The 27,922-nt window shown below is 49.3% G+C and overlaps 1 protein-coding gene across 7 annotated transcripts in view; it reads left to right on the top strand.

Moving 5' to 3' along the window:
• Positions 1 to 27,922, top strand: part of LOC140390470 (tenascin-X-like) — a 321,608-nt gene that overhangs the window by 209,232 nt on the left and 84,454 nt on the right. For 5 of the 7 annotated variants that reach the window (XM_072475624.1, XM_072475623.1, XM_072475620.1 and 2 more), the window contains 9 exons: positions 6,056 to 6,349; positions 10,206 to 10,499; positions 12,083 to 12,382; positions 14,198 to 14,491; positions 18,057 to 18,326; positions 20,373 to 20,654; positions 22,122 to 22,403; positions 23,210 to 23,491; positions 26,873 to 27,172. In XM_072475624.1, coding sequence (XP_072331725.1) covers positions 6,056 to 6,349; positions 10,206 to 10,499; positions 12,083 to 12,382; positions 14,198 to 14,491; positions 18,057 to 18,326; positions 20,373 to 20,654; positions 22,122 to 22,403; positions 23,210 to 23,491; positions 26,873 to 27,172 — 2,598 coding nt within the window. The remainder of the gene's footprint in view (positions 1 to 6,055; positions 6,350 to 10,205; positions 10,500 to 12,082; positions 12,383 to 14,197; positions 14,492 to 18,056; positions 18,327 to 20,372; positions 20,655 to 22,121; positions 22,404 to 23,209; positions 23,492 to 26,872; positions 27,173 to 27,922) is intronic. The other 2 variants (XM_072475621.1, XM_072475622.1) reach the window with 2 other exon arrangements.

Genomic DNA, 27,922 nt, shown 5'->3' with positions numbered 1-27,922 from the left:
GCTTTTCTGATTGGAGGGCTGTGACTACTGGTGTTCCACAGGAATCAGTGCTGGGACCTTTGCTGTTCGTAGTATATATAAATGATTTGGAGGAAAATGTAACTGGTCTGATTAGTAAGTTTGTAGTCCACAAAGGTTGGTGGAATTGCAGATAGCGATGAGGACTGTCAGAGGATACAGCCGGATTTAGATCATTTGGAGAATTGGGCGGAGAGATGGCAGATGGAGTTTAATCTGGACAAATCTGAGGTAATGCGTTTTGGAAGGTCTAACACAGGTAGGGAATATACAGTGAATGGTAGAACCCTCAAGAGTATTGACAGTCAGAGAGATCTAGGTGTACAGGTCCACAGGTCACTGAAAGGGGCAACACAGGTGGAGAAGGTAGTCAAGAAGGCATACGGAATGCTTGCCTTCATTGGCTGGGGCATTGAGTATAAGAATTGGCAAGTCATGTTGCAGCTGTATAGAACCTTAGTTAGGCCACACTTGGAGTATAGTGTTCAAATCTGGTCGCCACACTACCAGAAGAATGTGGAGGCTTTAGAGAGGGTGCAGAAGAGATTTACCAGGATGTTGCCTGGTATGGAGGGCATTAGCTATGAGGAAAGGTTGAATGAACTCGGTTTGTTCTCACTGGAACGACGGAGGTTGAGAGGGTGAACTGATAGAGGTCTACAAAAGTATGAGGGGCATAGACAGAGTGGATGGTCAGAGACTTTTTCCCAGGGTAGAGGGGTCAATTACTAGGGGGCATAGGTTTAAGGTGCGAGGGGTAAGGTTTAGAGTAGATGTACGAGGCAAGTTTTTTACACAGAGGGTAGTGTGTGCCTGGAACTCGCTACCGGAGGAGGTGGTGGAAGCAGGGACGATAGTGACATTTAAGGGGCATCGTGACAAATACATGAATAGGATGGGAATAGAGGGATACGGACCCAGGAAGTGTAGAAGATTTTAGTTTAGACGGGCAGCATGGTTGACGCAGGCTTGGAGGGCCGAAGGGCCTGTTCCTGTGCTGTACTTTTCTTTGTTCTTTGTTCTTTGACTCTGTCCACGACCCCCCCCACTCCATGTCAACTCTGTCCAGATACCCCACCCACACCTTATCGACTCTGTCCAGACACCCCACCCACACCTTATCGACTCTGTCCAGAACCCCCCCCACACTCCTAACTGACTCTGTCCAGACCCCCCCCCATTATCGACTCCATCCAGACGCCCCCCCATCTTATCGACTCTGTCCAAAGCATTGTGACAAACAGAATGACACGGACATCCAACGTTTCAACATTTTCAGATGACACAAAATTTGAACATATATCAATCAGCGAGGAAGATAATAATAGATTTCCAGAGGGTGTAGACAGACTGGTGGAAGACATGACAGATGGAATTCAGTGCAGTAAAGTGATGCATTCTGGATGAGGAGTAACCACACGTAATAAATATCACAGTATTCAAGTGGGTGCATGAACAGAGGTCCAGGATGATGTGTATAAACCTCGGAAGATGGCAAGTCAGGTTAACAAAGTTGATATAAGACACAGGAAATACCAGATTATAAAAGACAAAGTTCTGCTAAAGCTTTATGAAATATCACTTTGTCCCAATTGTGTCCATCTCTAGACACCACACTCTTAAGAGGGTGTAGAAGATAGGAATCCTTTAGCGAGTAACTCAAATTCTGACCCCACACCCCAAAGCCTGTCCACCATCTACAAGCCACAAGTCAGGAGTGTGATGGAATACTCTCCACTTGCCTGGATAAGAGCAGCTCCAACAACACTCAAGAAGCTCAACATCATCCAGGACAAAGCAGCCCGCTTGGTTGCTCCCCTTCCACAATGATTCACTCCCTGAATCTCTGATAAACAGTGACAGCCGTATGTACCAGCTACAAGATGCACTGCAGTAACTCGTCAAGGTTCCTTAGACAGCATCTTCCAAACCCACGACCACCAGCATCCAGAAGGACAAGAGCAGCAGATACCTGGGAACCCCACCACACGGAGGTTCCCCTCCAAGTCACTCAAAATCCCGACTTGGAAATATATCGCCGTTCCTTCACTGTCGCTGGGTCAAAACTCTGGAATTCCCTCCCTGACAACACTGTGGATGTACCTACACCTCAGGGATTGCAGCGGGTTCAAGAAAGCAGCTCACCACCACCTTCTCAAGGGCAATTCGGCATGGGCAATAAATGCTGCCCTAGCCTGCGACGCCCACATCCCATAAATTTTTTTTTTTAAACGAGACTTACTGGGATGGTTCTGGAGAAGAGGAAAGCAGTTACATATGAACATACAAATTAGGAGCAGCAGAAGGCCCTCTGCCCCTGCAGCCTGCTCCACCATTCAATTTGATCATAAGACTATAAAGACATATGAGCAGAAGTAGACCATTCGGCCCATTGAGTCTGCTCCGCCATTCAATGAGATTATGACTGACCTGATGTGATAATCCTCAACTTGCCTTTTCCACCTTATCCCCATAAACCTTGATTCCCTCTTGGCTGATCTGACTGTAACCTCATCGCCACATTCCTGCCTTGCCCCTGATAACCTTTAACCCCTGCTGCTTCCTGTTTTTTGAGGAAGAGAGTTCCAGAGACTCGCCACCCTCTTGAGAGAAGAAATTCTTCTCATCCCTGTCTTAACCTCCTATATTGAAGCAGTGATCCCTCTAAATTCTGCTGTAAGAGGAAATGTCCTCTCCACATCAAACTTGTCAATTCCTCTCAGGATTTTAAAGGTTTCAATCAAGTCACCTCGTACTCTTCTAAACTCTAGTAGATACAAACCAAACTCTCCAACCTTTCCTCATAAGACAACCCGCCCATCCCTGATATTTAAGTCTAGTAAACCTTCTCTGAACCGCTTCTAACTCATTTACATCTTTCCTTAAATAAGAGACTAACACTTGACAACATGCTATCTTTATTATTGTCTTTATTATTGTCTCAAGTAGGCCTACATTAACACTGTAATGAAGTTACTGTGAAAATCCCCTAGTCGCCACATTCTGGCGCCTGTTCGGGTACACAGGGAGAATTTCCAATTCACTTAACAACATGTCTTTCGGGACTTGTGGGAAGAAACCGGAGCACCCGGAGAAAACCCACGTAGACACGGGGAGAGCATGCAGACTCCGCAGAGATAGTGACCCAAGCCGAGTCCGCACAGACAGTGACCCAAGACGGAATTGAACCTGGGACCCTGGCGCTGTTAAGCAACATTGCTAACCACTGTGCTACCGTACCACCCATACAAGTTACATGGACAAGATTGGCGAAGCTGGGGTTTTCCACCTAAGAATAGAGAGAATTAAGAAGAGATTTGGTAGAAGTGTTTAAAATGATGAAAGGTGTCGATAGAGATAATAAAGAGAAGATGTTGGGCGGGATTCTCCCCTACCCGGCGGGGCGGGGGGTCCCGGCGGGACGGAGTGGCGTGAACCACTCCGGCATTGGGCCGTCCCAAAGGTGCGGAATCCTCCTCACCTTCAGGGGCTAGGCCCGCCCCGGAGTGGTTGGCACCCCGCCAGCCGGCGGGAAAGGGACCTGGCGTCACGCCAACCGGCGCCGAAGGGCCTCCGCCGGCTGGCGCGAGTCGGCGCATGCGCGGGAGCGCCAGCGCATGCTGGCGTCATCCCAGCGCATGCGCAGAGGGAATCGCTTACGCACCAGGAATGGCGGAAGACCACGACCTCTGGTGCGGAACAATAGAGTGCCCCCACGGCACATGCCCGCCCGCGGATCGGTGGGCCCCGACGTCGGGCCAGGCCACCGTGGGGGCACCTCCCGGGGCCAGATCGCCCCGCGACCCCCCAAGAACCCCGGAGCCCACGCCACCAGGTCCCGCCGGGAAGGGACCTACTCTAATTTCCGCCGGCGGGACCGGCAAAGAACGGGCGGGACTTGGGCCCATCGCGGGCCGGAGAATTCGGGCAGCTCCGGGGCCATTGAGTCGCGCCGGACCCCGCCATTCTCCGAGGCGGGCGGAGCGACTCACGGCGGGGCAGTTTTTGGAGGGCAGGAGAATTAGGAGGACGGCGGAGGTGCGATTCACGCCGGCCCCTGGCGAGTCTCCCACCTGGCGGGAGGTCAGAGAATCCCACCCCTTCTCTTTGGTGGGAGGGCTGGGAACTAGAATGTACCAACTTGAAGGTAAATGGTGATGGTGACATGAGGAAAAACCTTTTCAAACAGCGAGTGGTTAGAATCTACACTGTACTGTGTGAGAGTGTGATGAAGGCTGGTCCAGTGGTCGCTTCCAAATGGGAAATGGACAACTTTAAGGGTAAAAACATCGCAGGAATAAAGGAAAGGAGACAGAATGCGGGGCTAACTGGATTTCCCTTTGAGAGAGCTGGCAGAGATTTGATGGACTGAATGGCTGCCTTCTCCCTGATGCTGTTATAAGGTTCTATTACAATGGGAGGAGAGGGGTGGGAAAAGGAGGTTCGAAATGTGGAGAATGTCCATTGAATGTCAGCTCTGGGGAGCATTACATGACACTTGGCCAAACCCTGGTGAGCCCACATGTAGAATTGTGTGTCAGACTGTGTCGGAAAGATAAAGGAATAAACAGAGAGGAGGTCAACCAGCAGATGGGCTGGAATGTGAACCAAGGAAGCTCGATGCAAAGATCAAACCCAAAACATAAGGAAGCAAATTAATGAGTGAAAATGGAAATTCAAAACGTCAAGGAACCGAAGGTCAGGATTTTAAACTATAAAGGCCGTGAAATATAGGGTTGATGTTCTCCAGTTGTGGGTTAGGCTGCCATCTAGTGAGTGACGATTGATGATGGAGGGGATTCAAAAGAGAATTGGCAGGGTTCCCTTGAGCTGTGAGATGGAAAGAACCTCAACATCCTTCGCGTGGAGAATTCCCTCGTGGAGCATTGTAGCTGCCACTGTTTCTAACATTGATCCCATCCATCCAGCTCCTCAGCAGCTTCCCAATCAGCAAACCTCATCAGCCCTAGGAACAAATTCCATAGAAGAATCCCCACAGTACAGAAGGAGACCTTTCGGCCCATTGAGTCTGCACCAGCTGTCTGGAAGAGCACCGACACTAGGCCCTGTCCCCTATCCTATCCCGGTAACCGCACCTAACCTGCACATTGTTGGACACTAAGGGACAATTTAGCATGGCCAATCCACCTAACCTGCACAGACACTGGAAGAAAGTGCAAACTCCACACAGTCACCCAAGGCCGGAATTGAACCCGGGTCCCTGGTGCTGAGAGGCAGCAGTGCTAACCACTGTGTCACCGTGCCTCCCCTGCAAATCCAAACGACTCATGAGTACTTTGGGTAATTGTCAGCCCATTTCAGCCAGGTTCCTCTGCCCCATTTTCAGTTCTCGATGAAAAACTAGGCTGGACTGGTCCGGCCATTGCGATTGTCTTTTCCCGCTGACAGTGCACTCCTGCCCATGGGTTTCCTGGCACAAAATCCCATGGACAAGCGACAGGAAGAGAGAATCCAGCGAACAGCGTGGCACCGAGAAATTATGAAGTGGCAGATAGTCGCGGTTCCCTGATATTAGAATGGCGTTTTAGATCATGTGGGGATTCAGTTGTGAGTCTGTGGTCTCTCAGTGTTGCTGAGGGTATCAGAGACCGTCGCTGGGTTTAAGGAGAGGTGTATCAGCTTTCTCAATACAACAGTGTCGTCTGGGGCACTGATGGAAAGTGTCTGTGAAGGGTCGTCCAATCTGACGGAATAATTTCCACTACTTGCATCCAAATCCGACAGACACCTGGTGGTGGACGCCGGGAAAAGGCCTGAGAAAATTCCTAACCACCAGCAGAATTTCAGGTAACTCTTTGGGGATTTCAGCAGGTGGATTAAAGACCATGATCAAAAATTCCACGGGTTCTCAGGCCCAAGGAAAGACCGTAGATTTTATTTTGAGATCTTACCTGTGTCTTCCTTCAACTTGTGGTCCCAATCCCCAGAAACATTGATGGATTGAATGGAACTTCATCAAAATGCCACACAGCAATTGTTACCTGGTAAAAGTTTATGTCTATTTTCCCTTTTTTAGCAGATAGAGACAAAGTAAAGCCAAGTAAGGGGATTAAACTGGAGGATCTTTCAGTCTCTAATATCACAGCGGATTCCTTCCTACTCTCCTGGGGTTCAGAGAAGGATTTTGACTCTTTTATTATACAGTACGGAGTGCGAGGTTCTGGGGATATGCAGAACCACACGGTAACTGGTGATCGTCGAGTGTTTCTCATCACAGGCCTGAGGCCTACCACCGTCTACACCATCTATATCTATGGGATCTCTGGTGGTGTACGCACCAAGCCACTCAACACTGTCATAACCACCGAAGGTATTTCCTTCTATTTTCATGATTATTTTTTTAACAAAACCAAACATTTGCCTTTCCATTCCAGAGACCTTGATTGTTGCTATGGTGACTGTATGGGGCCTGTGTCCTCGGAGAGGCCTGATGTAGAGGTTGAGCTGAGGCACATCATTCAACTGAGAAGACCAATGGCAGCATTTGTAGAGCATTGTACAATATTTACAGCACAGAAACAAATCATTCATCCCAACAGGTCCACGGGTTCATGCCCCACATTAACATTCTCCCATCCTCCACCATCTCACTGAATTCTTCTATCCCTTTCTCCTTCATGTGTTTATCGAGCTTCTTCTTAAATGTATCTATGTAGTAGTACCTTCCATATTCTCACTACTCTCCGGATAAAGACTTTCTCCTGAGTTCTCTCTAATATGGCACCTCATGTGGTTCGCCCCGCAACTGAAAAAAATCTTCCCTTCTTCCGTCCGATCGAATGTATTCAAAATATAACATCTGATTAAAATTTGATTTCATAATAATTCTAAATGGATAGGTGCGTGCAACAGGGCAAGGTTTACAATTGGGGGAAGGGTAAATACGATGTTGTCAGATAAGAATTGAAGTGCATAAGTTGGGAACATAGGCTGTCAGGGAAGTGAAATGTGGAACTTGTTCAAGGAACAGGTACTACGTGTCCTTGATATGTATGTCCCTGTCAGGCAGGGAAGAGATGGTCGAGTGAGGGAACCATGGTTGACAAGAGAGGTTGAATGTCTTGTTAAGAGGAAGAAGGCGGCTTATGTAAGGCTGAGGAAACAAGGTTCAGACAGGGCGCTGGAGGGATACAAGATAGCCAGGAGGAAACTGAAGAAAGGGATTAGGAGAGCTAAGAGAGGGCATGAAAAATCTTTGGCAGGTAGGATCAAGGAAAACCCCAAGGCCTTTTACACATATGTGAGAAATATGAGAATGACTAGAGCGAGGGTAGGTCCGATCAAGGACAGTAGCGGGAGATTGTGTATTGAGTCTGAAGAGATAGGAGAGGTCTTGAACGAGTACTTTTCTTCAGTATTTACAAATGAGAGGGGCCATATTGTTGGAGAGGACAGTGTGAAACAGACTGGTAAGCTCGAGGAAATACTTGTTAGGAAGGAAGATGTGTTGGGCATTTTGAAATACTTGAGGATAGACAAGTCCCCCGGGCCTGACGGGATATATCCAAGGATTCTATGGGAAACAAGAGATGAAGTTGCAGAGCCGTTGGCAATGATCTTTTCGTCCTCACTGTCAACAGGGGTGGTACCAGGGGATTGGAGAGTGGTGAATTTCGTGCCCCTGTTCAAAAAAGGGAATAGGGATAATCCTGGGAATTACAGGCCAGTTAGTCTTACTTCGGTGGTAGGCAAAGTCATGGAAAGGATACTGAAGGATAGGATTTCTGAGCATCTGGAAAGACACTGCTTGATTAGGGATAGTCAGCACCGATTTGTGAGGGGTAGGTCTTGCCTTACAAGTCTTATTGAATTCTTTGAGGAGGTGACCAAGCATGTGGATGAAGGTAAAGCAGTGGATGTAGTGTACATGGATTTTAGTAAGACACTTGATAAGGTTCCCCATGGTAGGCTTATGCAGAAAGTAAGGAGGCATGGGATAGTGGGAAATTTGGCCAGTTGGATAACGAACTGGCTAACCGATAGAAGTCAGAGAGTGGTGGTGGATGGCAAATATTCAGCCTGGATCCCAATTACCAGTGGCGTACGGCAGGGATCAGTTCTGGGTCCTCTGCTGTTTGTGATTTTCATTAATGACTTGGATGAGGGAGTTGAAGGGTGGGTCAGTAAATTTGCAGGCGATACGAAGATTGGTGGAGTTGTGGATAGTGAGAAGGGCTGTTGTCGGCTGCAAAGAGACATAGATAGGATGCAGAGCTGGGCTGAGAAGTGGCAGATGGAGTTTAACCCTGAAAAGTGTAAGGTTGTCCATTTTGGAAGGACAAATATGAATGCGGATGACAGGGTTAACGGTAGGGTTCTTGGCAATGTGGAGGAGCAGAGAGACCTTGGGGTCTATGTTCATACATCTTTGAAAGTTGCCACTCAAGTGGATAGAGCTGTGAAGAAGGCCTATGGTGTGCTAGCGTTCATTAACAGGGATTGAATTTAAGAGCCGTGAGGTGATGATGCAGTTGTTCAATGCCTTGGTAAGGCCACAACTGCGTACAGTTCTGGTCGCCTCATTTTAGGAAGGATGTGGAAGCTTTGGAAAAGGTGCAAAGGAGATTTACCAGGATGTTGCCTGGAATGGAGAGTAGGTCTTACGAGGAAAGGTTGAGGGTGCTAGGGCTTTTCTCATTAGAACATAGAAGGACGAGGGGCGACTTGATAGAAGTTTATAAGATGATCTGGGGAATAGATAAGAGTAGACAGTCAGAGACCTTTTCCCCGGGTGGAACAAACCATTACAAGGGGACAAAAATTTAAGGTGAATGGTGGAAGATATAGGGGGGATGTCAGAGGTAGGTTCTTTACCCAGAGAGTAGTGGGGGCATGGAATGCACTGCCTGTGGAAGTAGTTGAGTCGGAAACATTAGGGATCTTTAAGCAGCTATTGGATAGGTACATGGATTACGGTAGAATGATATAGTGTAGATTAATTTGTTCTTAAGGGCAGCACGGTAGCATTGTGGATAGCACAATTGCTTCACAGCTCCAGGGTCCCAGGTTCGATTCCGGCTTGGGTCACTGTCTGTGCGGAGTCTGCACATCCTCCCCGTGTGTGCGTGGGTTTCCTCCGGGTGCTCCGGTTTCCTCCCACAGTCCAAAGATGTGCAGGTTAGGTGGATTGGCCATGATAAATTGCCCTTAGTGTCCAAAATTGCCCTTCGTGTTGGGTGGAGTTACTGGGTTGTGGGGATAGGGTGGAGATGTTGACCTTGGGTAGGGTGCTCTTTCCAAGAGCCGGTGCAGACTCGAAGGGCCAAATGGCCTCCTTCTGCACTGTAAATTCTATGATAATCTATGATTAATCTAGGACAAAGGTTCGGCACAACATCGTGGGCCGAAGGGCCTGTTCTGTGCTGTATTTTCTATGTTCTATTTAAATGTACAGAAATTTGTCCTTTCGGTATTGACCTTTACCTCATTGGCGGTGTATTAGTCATCCTAATTGGGTGTTGTTTTAAGAATGCACATGAGTACACTCTTATTTATTTAACATTTGCAAAAATCACCAGCGGAATCCTCCGTCGGCGGGATCTTCCGGTCCGGAAGCCCCATTGGCCGGCTGCAGGAACAGTGATTCCCGCTGCCTGTGGGGCGCGCCGTGCCGCGCTGGGAAATGTGGCTGGCGGGATGGAGTGTCAATAATCAGCAGACTATCAACCTGAAACTCAGAAAACTCAGCTTGCTGTCAGGCACAACCTATCTATAAATTTAAAAGATTTTCATGTTTCTGATCTAATTGCTGTTTTATTTCCATGGTGCTGTGAATCTTGAACTGTTTGTTTTATCTGTAGGATTGAGCAAATATTTCAGTTAAATTCCTCTGCACTATTCAAACATTTCCATGAATCCACTGGGTAACGATGTTTCTCCTGAATTCTCTGTTCTCTTTATCTGTGATAATCTTATACATTGATGGCCTCTGCAGCGTTTCAACTTACAGGTGCAAATACTCTCGTTTTCTGTCTGCACATTCAGCAGAGTTTTGTTAAATTAAGAAAAAATAATTTAAGAATGTGAATCCAGATCCCTCCTTATCCTCACTCCAGGATGTGGTCACAATCCCACAATATCATCCTTGTAACTGAATGGGAATTCATCAAATGCCCTCGCACCAGTTATTATCTGATAAAAGTTCACGTCTGTTTTCCCTTTTTTAGCTTCCACAGATAGAAACAAGCCAAGTAAGGTGCTTAAGCTGGAGAATCTTTCAGTCTCTAATATCACAGCTGACTCCTTCCAACTCTCCTGGGGTTCAGAGAAGGATTTTGACTCTTTTACTATACAGTACGGAGTGCGAGGTTCTGGGGACGTGCAGAACCTCACGGTGACCGGTGACCGTCGACTCTCTCTCATCACAGGCCTGAGGCCTACCACAGTGTACACCGCCTATATCTATGGGATCTCTGGTGGTGTACGCACCAAGGCACTCAACACTGTCATAACCACCAAAGGTATTACCTCCTATTTTCATGATATTTTCCTTTTAACAGAACCAAACATCTGCCTTTCCATTCCAAAGACCTTGCTGGTTACCATGGAAACTGTACGTGGCCTATGTCAATTCATCATTCAACTTTAGGCACCTGAGCAAACCAATGGTAGTATTTGTAGAGAATTGTACAGTATTTACAGCACAGAAACAGACCATTCGACCCAACAGGTCAGCGCGTTCATGCCCCACAAGAATCTCCTCTCATCCAACTTCATCTCACCCTGTCAATATATCCAAATATTCCTTCTCCCTCATGTGTTTGCCCAGCTTCCTCTGAAATGTATCTATAGGAGTGGTGGTTAACGTGCTGCCCGTGAGCCAAATGTGGCCCATGAGGGTACTGAGTGCAGCCCCCAAGGCATTTTGTTGACTGATGTCCACAAGCATTCGTCCATGTTTTTTTCCCCGACGAGCATGCAAAGCAGGGACACATGAAGTGCACAACATTGAGTGTGAAAGTCTAAACATTTATTTTGCTTTTACCATTTGAAGTTGATAGTTCTATGAATATATGAATGCTTAAGCATTTTCAAAGCTCATTATGAAATATTCGGTGTTTATTAAATGTATTTAATCTTATTCCAAAGGTCATAGTTAGTGAACAAGCCCGATTTCAATCCTGTGGCCGACTGCTCTAGGTTGCCCTGCAGTGTTCCCTGCCATTTACCTGAACACGCTCTGTGGTAATAACCTCCATATCCCCACCACTCTCTGGGTAAAGATGTTTCTCCTGAATTCCGACTGGATTTATTAATGATTGTTTTATATTCTTGGCCCTCAGTTTTGGAATTCCACAAATGAAAAATCTTCCCCACATTTATCCTCTTGAACCCATTCAAAATCTTTCATTTCATTAAAATTCTATCTGCTGTAAATAATTTGACATTCATGACATTTTTCCTTCAGGTAATGGCTTTTATTTTATTGATCGCGTATTGGGTCATTTTGAAGGTTGTATACAAATGGACATTCTAATTGTGCATCTTTTGCATAAATCCATATTTCGGGAAAATAATTGGTAGAACACGGGCCTGAAACTCAGGAAAGATTAACTGAGTGCCAGAAACATACCTATTTATAAATGTAAAAGATTTTAGGTGTTTCTAATCCAATTGCTATTTTCATATCCCTGGTGCTGTGAATCTTGATGTGCTGCATCATCTGAAGGACTGTAGGAAGGTCCAGTTAAATTTCTTTACACTATTCAACCATTGGTGGGAGCGAGTTCCACATTCTCACCACTCCCTGGGTCAGGAGGTTTTTTCTGTATTGCCGATTGGATTTGGCGGTCTCTGCTTTTGCTCTATCCCCAAATGTGAAAATATTCCTTCTCTCGTCCTCTGTCTACTCCTGGTTGAAATTAAGAAACATCTTTAAAGAATTGAATAATGCCTGTTTTCAGATCTCTCCTTGACCTCGTCCCCTCTATCTATCTCATCGGGTTACCATCTCAATCTCACCAGTGATGACTGAATGAGACTAAATCAAATGCATGCTCACTCAATTGTCAAAGTTCATGGTCTATTTTCCCTTTTCTTTTAGCTTCCACAGATATAGACACAGTAAAGCCAAGTAAGGTGATTAAACTGGAGAATCTTTCAGTCTCTAATATCACAGCGGACTCCTTCCTACTCTCCTGGGGTTCAGAGAAGGATTTTGACTCTTTTATTATACAGTACGGAGTACGAGGTTCTGGGGATGCGCAGAACCTCACAGTAACTGGTGACCGTCGAATGTTTCTCATCACAGGCCTGAGGCCTACCACCGTCTACACCATCTATATCTACGGGCTCTCTGGTGGTGTACGCACCAAGGCACTCAACACTGTCATAACCACCAAAGGTATTTCCTTTCTTTCATGATCATAAAGAACCAATAATTTGTCTTTCTCTTCCACATGCCTCACTGGTTATGGTGACTGTGTGCCCTGTGTCAGAGGCCTGATGTATAGACGTTGAGCTAGGGCACCTCAAACAACTCGAGGGCACTTGAGCAAACCAATGGCTGCATTCACACAATATCTACAGCACAGGAACCGGTCAGAATAGGTCCATATGTTTATGCTCCACACAAATCTCTTCCTGCCCTACTGCATCTCACCTTGCCAATGTATTATATTTCTTTTACCCTCGTACATTTACCTAGCTTCCTGTTAATATCATTTGCCTCAGCCACTTGGTAGTGAGTTCCACATTCTAACCACTCGCTGGGTAAGGAATGATCTCCTGAATTTCCTGTTGGATTTATCGCTGACCATCTTATATTCTTGTCCCTTACTTTTGTACGCCCAAGAAACGGGGCGCGGCTTTCTGGCCCTCCTGGCCAGTGGGATCTTCAGATCCTGCCCAAAGTGATCCCACCCACCCCCACCGCAGGGGGTTCCCTGTCAGCAGGATGGGTAAACCACACAAAGAAATGGTAGACATCACCGGGAGCGGAAGATCCCACCTGCGGTTAATGGTGAACCACCTCTGCCACTGGAAAACAGGGAGAGGGCGTGGAATCCAGCCCATGGAAACTTCACTACATCTACCTTATTAAACCTAATCAAAATCTAAAATTCAATTAAAATTTAACCTGATAACATTTGCGGCAATTGACATTCAGGTATTGGCTTTTATTTTATTGGTAGTGTATTGGTGGATTGAATTGGGTGTTGATTTGTAAGAATGTATTTGGAAGGGGCAGCACGGTGGCGCAGTGATTAGCACTGATGCCTACAGCGCTGAGGACCCAGGTTCGATCCCGGCCCCGGGTCCGTGTCCGTATGGACATTCTCCCCGTGTCTGTGTGGGTCTCACCCCCACAACCCAAAAGATGTTCAGGGTAGGTGGATTGGCCACACTATATTGCCCCTTAATTGGAATTGGGTATTTGGAAGCTGTGCGGATGACTCTTAACAGGCCGGCAAAATTATAGTAAGCTGTTCAATCAAGAGAAATTAGGGATGGGCAATAAATGTTGGCCTTGCCAGCTACGCCCACATTACATGGCAAAAATAAAAATGTAGTGTGGGATTGTCCACTCCTGCCCGTGGCGGGCAACGTCGCGGGCGTGGCAGAAACACTTGGGTCGCGGCCGAAGGGCCCGCGACAATGTGGGGTCGAACAATTCCGCCAGTACTCTCTAATTGTGTAACATTTGCATCAATTACAAATTCCAGGAGAATAATTAGCAGACCATAGATCTGAAAGCAAACTTAGCAGAGGGTGGAATTTTCCAGTCCTCGCCACTGGTGAGATTTTCCAGTCCTGGCAAAGTTTCCCCCCCTCCCCCTTCCCCTGTCGCCACTGGTTCCCTGACAGCGGCAAGGGTGAGAAATGTAAAAGTCTATCGACTTCAGTGGGAGGTTTCTTCCGAAGGACTGTGTCTCAATGCATCTGACTCTTCTCTCTTTGATTCTCACCCTCACAGATGGAAACATTAATTTTTTGACTACTTTCCAAAGTAGTGGTTACTTTGGTGTTATTCAAATTAAGAAAAATCTTTGGAGAATTGCATAATCCTTGTTTTCAGACCCCTCCACAACCTCGCTCCTCTGTCTCACCAGGTTGTGGTCACAATCTTATGATAGAAGCCTGGATGATTGAAAGGGACTTTATCAAATGCCCTCTTGCCAATTGTTACCTGGTAAAATGTATTTTTTCCCTTTTTTAGCTTCCACAGATAAAGTAAAGCCAAGTAAGGTGATTAAACTGGAGAATCTTTCAGTCTCTAATATCACAGCGGACTCCTTCCAACTCTCCTGGGGTTCAGAGAAGGATTTTGACTCTTTTATTATACAGTACGGAGTGCGAGGTTCTGGGGATATGCAGAACCTCACGGTGACCGGTGACCGTCGAGTGTCTCTCATCACAGGCTTGAGGCCTACCACTGTGTACACCATCTATATCTATGGGATCGCTGGTGGTGTACGCACCAAGGCACTCAACACTACCATAACCACCAAAGGTATTACATTTTCTCTTCATAAGGACCAAAAAGGTTGTATTTTCTGGATGGAGACCAATCACTTGTGTTTATATAAACTGCTGTGTATTTGGTCAAATTAACCCAACATGTCAGGTATATATAGTCAATGTGTGGCATAGGTACAACTAGAGCTGAGATACTCAATCAACTCAATTGTCAAATTATTCCATGGCTCCATGCCCCTTCCGATCTCTGTAATCGCCTTCAACCATCTGAGATCTCCGCACTCCCCTCATTCTGATCTCTGCCACATCCCCGAATTTAATCCCTCTGCTGTTGGAGGCTGTACATTGAGCTGGCCGGGCCCTAATCTCTGTAATTCCCTCCCTCAAACTCTGCCTCTCTCTGCATTTTCTCCCTCAGGATACTCTGAAAAACCCAGCTCTTTGATCAAGGTTTACCTGTCCTAACATCTCCTTACGTGGCTCCCTGTCAAATTCAGTTAACAGCACACGTGTAGTAACCTGAGATGTTTGACTTTGTTAGAAAGCACCATATAAATACAAGTTGTTATAAACAGTTAGAAATATTTATTTTCTGAAATACTGCGTTTCCACTGGTCCATTATGATGCCGGCACAGAATCAATGGCACAGAGGGCCAGAGCCTGGGAGAAAGGGTTCAAAATGTAACTTAGTCATTTGATTATGAGGTTGGGCTTCAGTGACCTTGCGTAGAATCCCATTGACTCTGCAGCACGTAAACTGGCCATTCGGCCCAACTGGTCCAGTCAGTGTTTGTGCTCCAGAGAGCCTCCTCGCGCTCTAATCTTCCGAGCCTGTCCTCCTCCCCGCCATACCTCCCTAGCCTCTTTTCCCTCATATCTGAATCGAGTCTCCTCTTAAATCCATGAATGGTGTCGGCCTCGCCCATTACATGTGGCAACAAGTTCCAATCCCTCGCCACTGACCGGGTGGAATTCTCCCACCCACTTGTGGTGGATTTGGTGACGGGCGGGTGGCGAGAGTCTAACGGGAGCCAAAAGGCCTTTCAGTCTTGCGGGGATTTACGCGGTGTCAAACCCAATTACCAATGGGCGGCCTGTTCGAGGTGGTCCTCAGTTCGCCAGAGGTTTGGAGTGACTGCAGCAACAACGTTCAGCCATTGTGCTGGGCAGCTCCTGATGCGCTGTCCACCACTTTGCTGGAGCAGACTGCTCCCTGTCTCCAGCTCCATGCTGAGCAGTTCTTCGTGGACAGCACCGTGCTGCTGGACCCGAACCATCCTGCATCGCCGAGTCAGATCAGTGCTGCACCGGGGGGGGGGGGGGGGGGAAGAGGGGCCTCCTTGCGCCCACCCACACACCAGGGTCTATCTGGGCAGCACTGCGCTGCGGGACCCCGAACCATCCTGCATCACCAAGTCAGATCAGTGCTGCACCGGGGGGGGGGGGGGGGGGGGGGGGGGGGGAACAGGGGCCTCCTTGCGCCCACCCACACACCAGGGTCTATCTGGGCAGCACTGCGCTGCGGGACCCATGCAGCCACCGCACTATACGTCTTGGACGGGATTCTCCGGTCCACCAGTCACGTTTTCCAGCGCTGCACACCCTCGGCAACAGCAGGATTCTCCGTTCCCGCAGCTCGCCAAGGGAATTTCTCATTGTGGCCGTCGGGAAACCAGCGGGCGTGCCTGTGCTGTCGGTGGACCGGAGGATCCCGTGGGCGGAGAATTCCGCTGCTGAAGTTTGACTGGGGACGGGGTGCGAGCTGAGGCGGGGGGTTGGGTGGCTGGGGAGGCAGGGCTGTTGGTGGCCTAATAGAAACAAAGAAGGCAATGTGGAAGGAGGGCTGTGCTAGGGGGAGGAGAGGGGGAGGGCTCACGATGGCAGGCAGAGGAACAAGGGTGTAGATGAAGAAGAAGACCAATGGAAGGCCGAGGGAAGGGAAGCTGGACCCTGTCAAGGCTGCATGAACCAGAGGTCGAGGCGATACCACACCTTTTACTGCAAGGGGGTGGATGAAGACTCCAGATATGGTGGGTGGAGGGGCAAGTGGGGCATTGTTGCCTCGCAGGTGATGGGCCCGGTGGGAGGGGGTTGAATCGAGGATCACGCTTCCTCTTGAGGCTGCTGGCCTTTTCCTTCTGGTTGCTGACATCCTGCACAATCTGGTGAAGACCAGTGGGCTGGAGAGAGTGATACCAGTTTGTTGGACTGAAATGTAAATCTGGCACCAGGACATTCAGACCGGTCAGCTGACGGTGGGCAGACGGATCAGCTGCCGGACCACCAGGTGACTGAGCGAGGAACTTGGATCATAATTAATGAGCTACCAAGCGTTGAATCTGCTATGGGATCCTGCTATTCTGCTCGGCAGGACAGCCAGAGACGCCCACCACTGCACGTAGTCTCAGAATGGGAGGGTTCCACCTTCTCTTGCACACACGTCCGCGTGACCTGGACTCACCCTCATGTGGAAGCAGGTTTTCTCCATTCTCCCTTCAGTACCTGGGTCCCAAATGCTCTTTCTGGTGGGGGAGGGGAGTCGTCATTGGCTGGCAGGTTCCCCGGCAATGCGGCTGGAAAGTGATGGAAAAACGCCATTACGTTTGGCAGGACCGGAAGATTCCACCAACAGCCAATGGTGAGTCATCTTGGTCATTGGAAAAAGCACTGCTGGGGTAGGCAGAAGATACCGGCCATCATTTCTCTTTATCCACCTTGCAAACCCTTTAATCATAATGAGCCGCTCTAATAGATCATTCCTCAGCCTTCCCTCATGCACAAGCCTAGTTTGACCAAAATGCCCTCATAATTTAACCTGTTTAACCTACGTAGTGCTGCTGGGTTGGCTAATCTGGGTTTAATCCACATATCCCACCTGCCATGTCTGTAATTCTGCGCTGAAAATCAAAAGCAGTAACCTATCTGGGGCAGGATTCTCCGACCCCCCGCTGGGTCAGAGAATCCCAGGGGGTGGCGCGAATCCCGCCCGCCGCTCCGACCCCGGCTGCCGTATTCTCAGGCATCGGTTTCCGGGCGGAGGCGGGGATCACGCCATGTCGGTCGTGGGCCGTAGGCAGTGGCCCCCCTGGCAATTCTCCGGGCCCCGATGGGCCGAGTGGCCGCCCATTTTTGGCCAGTCCCGCCGGCGTGGGTTAGACATGGTCCCACACGGTGGAACCTGGCAGTTAAATCGGCTGGGGAGGTCCTCGGGTGGGGGGGGGTTCTGCGCATGCGCTAACACGCGCAGTCCCTTTGGCACCAGCTACAAACCCCTCCAGGGTCCACCTAGCCCCCGGAAATGCGGAGAATTCTGCTACTTCCGGTCGGCCCAACGCCGGAGTGGTTCGCGCCGGTTTTGAAGCCGGCGTCTGGCCATCGTGCCGATTTCGGTGAATCCCGCCTCTGGCTTCAGCCCAAGTGTGTAGGCCACACCGGCCAAGTTAGTTCAGCACTTTGAGGGGAGAGCTCAGGCCAGCTGAGTGAGGAACTGATTACGCCATTGCATAAATCAAACTTCAAATTTTATCACACTGCTGCCAGATTTGAAATGAAGAATTATTCCGTCTCTGTAATTTTGCCTGACTCTTGGCTTCCACAGGAAAACCCAGTGAAGTGATCAAATTGTCGGCCTCGAATGTCACCGCTGATTCTGCGCGGCTGTCCTGGTCACCCCAGGAAGGCGTTGACTTTTTTGTCATACAGTACAGAGTGCGGGGTTCTGCGGTGACGCACAACGTCACGGTAACGGGTGACCGGCGCTCTTTCATCATCACAGGCCTGAAGCCTGCGACCAAGTACCTGTTCTCTCTGTACAGTGTCTCCGGGGAGCAACACATAAAATCGCTGACCCTTCCAGTCGCCATGAAAGGTAGCGTTCGCTTAACTCCTCAGTTTCTGCCTTTCACAGGGCACTCTCCACTCCCCTCTGCCTTTCACAGGGCACTCTCCACTCCCCTCTGCCTTTCACAGGGCACTCTCCACTCCCCTCTGCCTTTACTTATTTATCTTTTCATCCTTTTCCATGTTGTTCAGCTTTGAAACTGTCTTTTCCATCACTTTAATGCCTGACACCGTCGCACGCCTGCCTCAAGATGGCAAATCGCTGTCACAACTCTTACTCCCCGACTATTTTTGTCGTCAACTTTGAAGGAGTCGGGGAATTTAGACAATCTTTGTTCTTTCTGCTCCTGTCTTTTGTTCCACGGTCTCCCTCCATCCTTGAGCCAGTCTTCTTTACGGGATACTTGAAGCTGAGTATGAGATGTTGGCTGACCACACAGCTCACCCCTCCCGTCTCTGTCGGAGAACCTGGCCTGGCTATGGCAGGGAAGACAATCTATCTGCATGGACGTTCATTTCCAAAATCAATGTGTCGATCACTCGGGCTTAAATCTGTTTGTGTCGCAGGACTTTGATCCCGAGCTGCCGCTGCCAACTCTTGTTGTGTCTGTATGTGTGAAGCTGTGAATCACGTCCTCAGCATCAGGAGGTCACCAGGAGAGCTTGGCCTGGTCTGCCTGATCCAGGGCCACCTCTCAGTCTCCATCTCTCTGTCTGTCTGCTTTAATGGGCACATTCACAGGCCTGGCTCAAAGGAACATTTCCTGCTTTCACCAAATGTGATCCAAAATGATTCTGGGAATCATTTTTGAGCATTTTGCCCCAATGAACCAAATTATGGATCTCCATTGAGTGAAGCAAGGGGCCGTTTCGCTGTCTGTCAAACTCTCTTATTTGTGCATGTATGTGTTGTACATATCTGTCTTCTTTACAGCTCAGATACTCCACAACCTTACTGTCTCTCTGTGCAGTGATATGATGTATGCGGGGGAAGGGTTATTGTGGGTGAGTGGGATTTTAATGATTTTATAATAATGGTCCAGAGTTGATGATAATTGTTTTAATTACCTCAGACAATGGACTGGATTCTCCGGTCCCCCAGCCGCCAGTTTCTCGGCCGCGCGCGGTTCGCTGGCAGCCGGATTCTAGCTTCCCGCCGCTGGTCAATGGGATTTCCCATTGAACACCCCCCCCACGCCAACGGGAAACCCGGGGGGGGGGTGATGCTGCCAGCGGGAAAAGAGAATCCCAACAGCCAGAGAATTCTGGCCAATATGTTACTTCCATTCATTTTCCCCACATGTCATTTCATAGAATAGAATTTACAGTGCAGAAGGAGGCCATTCGGCCCATCGAGTCTGCACCAGCTCTTGGAAAGAGCACCCTACCCAAGATCCACACCTCCACCCTATCCCCACAACCCAACAACCCCACCCAACACTAAGGGCAATTTTGGACACTAAGGTCAATTTAGAATGGCCAATCCACCTAACCTGCACATCTTTGGATTGTGGGAGGAAACCGGAGCACCCGGAGGAAACCCACACACACACGGGGAGGATGTGCAGACTCCGCACAGACAGTGACCCAAGCCGGAATCGAACCTGGGACCCTGGAGCTGTGAAGCAATTGTGCCATCCACAATGCTACCGTGCTGCCCCTAAGGCATTTGAAAGGCATTCCATGATGTCCCACGTGGGGATTCCTAAGAGTTGGAATATTGCCCTTCCTGGGATTCTGGAAATGGATCTTCGCTGTTGAAATTTACAATTTGGAGTTGGATTTGCAGAGTGGAACGAACTAACCAGTTATGATCCCCCATTATGACAGCCTTCTTAGAATAATCACTCAGCAACCTGTCCATCCCCAAGTGTCGGTCACTGAACTGGAGCTTGGGCCTAGTCAAGAGGCTTTGTGCACTGCAAGTGTCAGTTCTGCTCCTTACTCAATTCCCCCGGCCCCGATCTAAACCCAGGGTGTTCATCAGCTGCATTCTTTTGACAAACATCGCGATACTAATCTTTCCTCTGGTGAAAATGTCCTGTCTCTTTTTTGCTTACGCTAACATCTGCAGGGAAAGCCAAACCGGCACCGAGTAAGTTAGGCGACCTCTCGGTTTCTAACATCACATCCGACTCCATCCCTTTCTCCTGGACGGCGGAGAAGGGGTTTGACGCCTTTCTAATACGGTACAAAGTGCACGGGTCTGGCGCTGTGAGGAACTTCACGGTCCCCGGTGACAACCGCTCGATGACCATCACAGGCCTGAAGCCTCGCACCAAATACACAGTCTATGTCTATGGGATTTATAATGGCAAACGCACAAAGCCACTGAGCAGAGTTGTTACCACCAAAGGTACGGATTTCCCTTTTTCCCAGTGGTGGGTTCTAGCTCTCCACATCTTGCAGATCCACATTGTACCAGGAAAAAAATAAGAACCTGTTAGGCCAGGGTCTGTATTAGTCAATAGATTGTTATGTTAGTGCATATTTAACAGGTAGTTTATGGAATACCGAGTGGGCTGGATTTTCCCTGACGGGGTGGGAAATGAAAGTTTCCGGGTTGCAAACGTGCCCCGGGGCGGGGGGGGGAGGCACAGTGGGTGCAGCTGTTCCAAAATTTGTTAGAGGCCGGACTCTCCGTCCATTTGCACCGGCGGGATTCTCCGGTCCTGCTGCATGGAATGGAGTTTTGGCTGAGCGCCAGATTGTCCGTTCTCGCTGGCAGTGGTGGCGGGGCGAACTCGGAGAGTCCCGGATCGAGAGTCTGGTTCAGACTGAAACCCGGTGCGTTTCTCCCCAAATGCACAGCCATGTTTTCACTCCAGAGTCACTGGCATTCAGTGCAGAGAGTCTGGGGAGGGCGAGGCTTCTGCTGTAACACTGGCCAAGTGGGAGCCAGCAAGGCTAGCTCCACAGAGATCGGAGCGCCATATTTAAAGGGGACCCTGATCTGCGTTGAAGATAAACCTACCCCCACCCACCGCACGGACATGGAGGACGCCCTCCACAAGTATCGGGGCGACTCCGCCCTCACCCTCCCCACTACCACCACACACAGGCATCGGGGTGACACTCTGAGCCTCTGAGCACCTGATCCGGCCCCTTCAAGAAAACATTTTGAAAATCCCAGTCATGGCCTAATCGCTACCTGTGGATGGATAACCCTGCCGACATCATTCCTGCCTCCACAAAATCTCACCCCGGAAGTAGGATGGAGCCCGGGAATCAGCACGCTGGCTTGTGGGCTAACCTTCAACCCTGAGCCTGGCCTCAGGAGGGTCGAACGCCCAGCTGCCCAGCGTTTTAATGTTATATTTGAGAATTCATTATGTGGGAGGATATTTATAGCCAGAGGTCCAGGAATATTTTCTCCTGCCAGATAAACACCTTTTACAAGTTTCCACAGGTTAAGACACTTCCTGTTTCTGATGTGGCACGATATTGCCCCTGACTCAACTCCTGGACCAGTGGCCTGAATGTCCACTGGCTCAGCATAGTGGGTCTGACAGGAGGGTTGGATAGCGAAATGGCAGTATGCCACGATGGAGCAGGAGGGAGGGTGGGTGTTTGACCGGGGGGGGGGGGGGGGGGGGCGGCGTTATGATGTTCTTGGGAAGTTGGGTGGGGGCGGGGGGGGAGGCAGGGAGTGTCCCCCCCCCCCCCCCCTCAGAGCTATCGAGATAATTAAATTCTACCTCCAGCAATGGGTAACACAAGATGTGTGTTCGTACCTGCTTAGGAGCATCTACCACCCACAGCAGACAACCATTCGCTATCTCTTCATTTGACCATCTCTCGATATTTTTTTTCTTCCTTTTAGCTTCCACAGATAAAGTGGCTGGAAAACTGGGCAGCCTATCCACCTCTAATATCACAGCTAACTCTCTCCGATTCTCCTGGACAGTGGACAGGGCCTTTGACTCATTTTTGATCCTGTACAGAGTCCAGGGCTCTGAGGAGACCCATAACATCACAGTCAGTGGTGGACGACAATCCCACCTCATCGTAGGCCTCAGGCCTACTACCAGATATATCGTCTATCTCTACGGGATCTCCGGTGGCCTACGGACAAAGCCTGTGACCATTACTGTGACCACCACAGGTACTTTAACAGTCAGGTCTCTTTCAATGTGAACACAATTCGCTCTGTCGATTTGTCTTGTTCCTTTTCAGGTACACAAATGAAACTCCGGTGCTTCTGCAGCGGTTGTTTACACAATCAGATTGCGAAGAGAAAGCTGTGAATTAGCATATGAATGTGTACAAACTGGGAAACATTATCATAATTTATTCACTGCTTGATATATAGGTGTGGTGGATACACCGAGCTTGCAAAAGACAATTGCATGAATAAATGAAGGAGATCAGAAAGGTTGTAGGGATACAGGGAGAAGAGGAGAAACTGGGGCCAACTAGATTTGCTCTTCAAAAAGAGCCAGTACAGACTCAATGGATTGAATTGCCTCTGTACTGAACTTTTCCACAATTAATTTGTGTGACTTCAGTCTTCGCAACAACCTGTCTTTATGGAGTGACCTTCCGACTACAGAAATGTGTCTGGTGCTTCACAGGGCTTGTGAATCAGGCAAGTTAAACCCAGGCCGCAGTGCTGCCAGTGGTGGCGTAATTAAAAAGGGGATGCTCCAGAGACTGGAATAAGATGAGCTGACCTAACCTGGTCTGGCCCAGATCCACGGCAATGTGATTGACTCTGACATGTCCTCTGAAACGGCCACTCAGTTCATGGGCAATCAGGGATGGGCAATAATGCAGCGCAGCCAGTGATACCCGCATCATTCTGTTAATGTTGAACTTGTCAGTCTTGACTCAGTCTGCGGTGAAACGAGCAGCAACAATGTTTGATTGGATTTTTGTCTCCCCTCTCTCTCTCTCTTTTACCTCCTGCAGATAAAGAAACTGTAACACCAGTTAGGCTGGGCAGTTGGTCCACTTCTAATATCACAGCTAACTCTCTCCGACTCTCCTGGACAGTGGACAGGGCCTTTGACTCCTTTTTGATCCAGTATAGAGTCCAGGGCTCTGAGGAGACCCACAACATCACAGTCACCGGCGGACGACGATCCCACCTCATCGTAGGCCTCAGGCCTACTACCAAATACATCGTCCACCTCTACGGGATTTTCAATGGCAAACGTACCAAGCCCTTGACCACTGCCTTGACCACCACAGGTACCTCTTCCCCTCTCCTCTCCCTCTCTACATCTAGTATAAATCGGTCTCCGTTTCAGAATACTAACTCTGATTAGATGTATTTCAAACCATTTTATCATGTGACCCTTCCCCCACCCTTACCTGACCACATCTTCCACCATTGGCTGCCTGAAAAGTCCATCGTCATGGCGCCCTGCCTCCTCATGACCAATTAGAAAAATCCTAAAAGAATCCTCTTCACCCGTTAGGGAAATTTTTACATTATATTAATCACGTAAAAAGAAAAACTGGAATGCGATAATTGGATGCATGACCATCAGTCCAACAACCCTTTTGTCCCCATTTCCAGATTTTCTTTTGGATAAAACAATCGAACAAAGGTGTTCAGCGATAATGAAAAATAGCACTGCTTTTCTGTTGAATGCGCTCTCACAATTTTTCTCCCACAACTCGCAGTGCTGTGATCTCCCATCCCAGAGACTAAATTCCAATTCCTCAAAGTTCCAGGAAAATCCCGGAGGGCCAACCGACTTCACAATCTTGTCTTCTGCTGTGGTTGAAAACATCAAAACTGGAGAGGGGGAATCTGGGCAACCCCAACCGGTGTATGTAACCCGGGCAAGTGAAGACCCCCCCCACTCCTTCCCCTGAGGGTCCAGTTGAGCTGAGAGAGATTGGGCCCCCTCACAACTCCTCGGCGTTCTGGTGACCCTCCTGGGAAACTTGCTACCCCGCGCAGGCTTGGAAAAACTCTGACCATCTGACCGATACTATCGCCAAACCCACCATCTCCAAAATCAAGAGGGAAACCTTTCAAAATCAAGTGATTCCATATTGCTTTTTTATTGCTCTATTCAAGAACAAACAAACATGGGGAAAACATAATCGAAAAGATTTTGAGAAGGATCTCCTGTCCAATTTTAACAGCTGGTAACCTCATTTTCCATCTGAGGCAAATTTAACCACAGTAATATGCAAATCTCGGCAATGCTAACCAATGAAAACACTCAGCAATCAGGCCTGTTTTCAGAGAAACTCTAGGTGACATAGTCGTGCTGGTACGGGATGAGGAATGCAGTGTCCCGGGCTAAAACCATGGAAACGTGAGTTCAGATCTCACTAAAGCAGCTGGCGGAGTTTAAATTTGATTAAATGAGATAAACAAATCTGGAATTGAAAGCTAGTCTCAGTAAAGATGACTATGAAAACATTCTTGGGTGCGATCATCTGAAAAAGTTCCATCCCTAAAGCAGTGGGCGGGATTCTCCACCCCCACGCCGAAGTGGCCGCGCCGCCCTGAACACCGTCGAGGTTCACGACGGCGTGGAACGGCCCCGGTCCCGACCGATTCAGGCCCTGACAATGGGCCAGGATCGGGGCCGCGTCATCTACCCGCGCCAGGCCTTGTCGCCCGCATAAAAGCGGCGCCGAATAGATGAAGCGGCCGGCGCCGCATAACGGACGTCATCCGCGCATGCGTGGTTTCTGTCCTGTCCAAATCCGCCCCGCAAGAAGATGGGGGACGGATCTTGCGGGGCCGCGGAAAGAAGGAGGTCCTCCTTCAGAGAGGACGGCCCGACGATCGGTGGGCACCGATCGCGGGCCGCCCCACATTCAAGGTGAAGCCCGGTGCAGGATCCCCCCTCGCCCCCCCACAGGCCGCCCCCCCAGCGTTCACGCACCGCCCACGACTGCAGCGACCAGGTGTGGATGGCGCCGGGGGGAACCCGCTGTTTTGGCCTGGCCGCTCTGCCCATCTGGGCCTCAGAATCGCGGGGGTGCCGGAGAATCGCCATTTTGGGTATCTCCGGCGATTCTCCAGCCTGCAGCCCGCGAAACTCGAATGGCCCGTTCCCGCCGCTCGGGAGAATTGCGGGAGGGCGTCGGACCGGCGTCCCTGGAAATTTCGGCGGCCCAGGCGATTCTCCCAACCGGCGTGGGAGTGGAGAATCGCGCCCAGTGTTTTTCAAACTCTTTTGCCCTGGACCCATTTTTACCATCTGGCCATCCTTCGGGATTCAGGCCGACCCACGCCGGCTGACCTTCACGACCCACGCCGGCTGACCTTCACGACCCACGCCGGCTGACCCTCACGACCCACGCTGGCTGACCTTCACGACCCACGCCGGCTGACCCTCACGACCCACGCTGGCTGACCTTCACGACCCACGCCGGCTGACCTTCACGACCCACCATTTTCACTTACCTTTACTGGGACAGGTGAGCCTGCTTGGTCCCCACCATCTCAGTTCATTTGTCATTCAATGTTACATTTCTTTTTTTTAAATTTGGAGTACCCAATTCATTTTTTCCAATTAAGGGGCAATTTAGCGTGGTCAATCCACCTAGCCTGCTCATCTTTTGGGTTGCAGACATGGGGAGAATGTGCAAACTCCACACGGACAGTGAGTGACCCAGAGCCGGGATCGAACCTGGGACCTCGTGGCCGTGAGGCAGCAGTGCTAACCACTGCGCCACCGTGCTACCCCACAATGTTACATTTCTGATCATGACTTCAGCTGATGATTTAAGATCTCACTGCAAAAATCAAGAGGTCTGTCCTCGAACTCGCCATGCTTAGCCTTCAAATATCTTTGAAGTGTTGAGGATTTTAAACTTTCATTTGTCAGTGCTTCCCTGCAAATAACGCACAACAACTTTGAATCCTGATTTGCAGTGGCAAAATTAATCACCCACACCTCAAGTAACCACCTTTATGCTGCTTTGTTCCTGTTTTCGGCTTCTTCATGGGTTGTTCACCAGAGGCCCTGGAGTTCACACTAGCACTGCTGGCAGCTGCAAAATGGAGGCATCTCTCTCATGCCCAGAGCACGTGACGTCACCGTATGGGGCGCATGACCTGTTCTCTGTCGCCACTCCAGGCAGGGAGATTCCAGCAGTTAAAAAAAAACCTGCTCCTGGGTCAGCGTGCAGACGTCCGGAGGAGGCGTTCTGTCCCACTGGGCTCTGGGCCTGTGCACTGCTGAGGTGATACGCATGCGTGGAATGGTCGGCATTCTGAAAGTCAGTCGCAGACGACATTTTTAAAAGCCAGTCACACATTGGGCACTGCTTCCCGCCATTGGGAATGCTGTGACGCTTGGCCCCGCGACCGTCCTGACACCCCTCACTGATACCCACCCGCAAGTCGCGACCCTGGCTTTGAAAATGACTGCCCTAAACTGGATGGATTTTTCCAACAATTGATAACTTCAGTATCACCATTACTGGGGCTAGCTTTCAATTGCACATTTATATTTCACCAGCTGCCATGCTGGGATTTGAACCTGTTTCTCCAGATCATGACTGGACTCTGAATTAGTCCATTAGCTTGCTCACTATCCTCGGGCTGCAGACAGAGGTCCGAATAATGATCGTTGTTTTTATTTTAAATTGTAGTCTCCACAGATAAAGAGGGTCAGAGGCCGATCACGGTGGCGGTTGTGGACAATGTCTCTGTGTCTAAGGTCACGGCCCACTCCCTCGAACTCTCCTGGCAAACAGAAAGGACCTATGACTCCTTTCTCATCGAATATGGGCTCGAGGGCTCTGAGGATGTGAGAAATCTAACAGTAACTGGTGACCGTCGATCCACCATCATCACAGGCCTGAGGCCTACCACCGCCTACAGCCTCTATCTCTACGGGGTGTCGGCTGGCCAACGCACCAGGCCACTGACCACTTCAGCCAACACCTCAGGTATTTCCACTCAGAACGAATAATGCTGCTTCTTTCCACAGAGAAATACTTTTATTATCCATACAGACCCAAAGTCTACATTTTGTTCCAGAGCCTCATGGGGTTACCATGACAACATTTCAGAATGGTGCTCAATAACTTTGCATGAAAATGAATGCGCGCCACATTATAAACTGTCATTTCACCCTGGGACAGAGTCCAGGACATGGCAAAGGGACAGAATCTGCCCTCTGCACTTCATACCCCAGTAAGCCTCCCATCTTCCATCCAACATCAACATAAGCTTGTCCGAAAAGCTGCTGCTAATCCCACCTCGCACCAAATCCCTTTTCACCTATCACCCCAGTGCCCATAGTCCGGCAATTAGAGCCAGGAAGTCATGTGAACAAAACTCCAGGAATATTTTCAACTGGAGGTGGAAACTGTAATGGAGGAACCTCGGATGTTCTCTCACAGATAGCCAGCTGGAATTCCCTGGACTTCCCAAATTATCAGCTGTGTCTCACTCTGGGCATCTGCATCAGGGGGTTACACAGGGGAGGGGGCAGGGGGTTCAAGTCCCACTCCAGAGGTTCCTGACTAAAATCAAGGTCGACACTCTGGTGCAGCATTGGGGGCCTGCTGCCCCGTCAGAGGTGCTGACTTTCAAATGAGACATTGAACCAAAACCAAGTCTGCTTTCTCAAGTGGGTGTGAAAGAACATCGCACAGGTGGAGTTTTCTATTCTGTAGTTTTGAAAGAAGGGGCAG

The sequence above is a fragment of the Scyliorhinus torazame genome, chromosome 14 (assembly GCF_047496885.1).
Source record: "Scyliorhinus torazame isolate Kashiwa2021f chromosome 14, sScyTor2.1, whole genome shotgun sequence".
Taxonomy (NCBI): domain Eukaryota; kingdom Metazoa; phylum Chordata; class Chondrichthyes; order Carcharhiniformes; family Scyliorhinidae; genus Scyliorhinus; species Scyliorhinus torazame.
The sequence above is the reverse complement of the archived record's forward strand: the minus strand, read 5'-3'. Positions and strand labels throughout refer to the sequence as shown.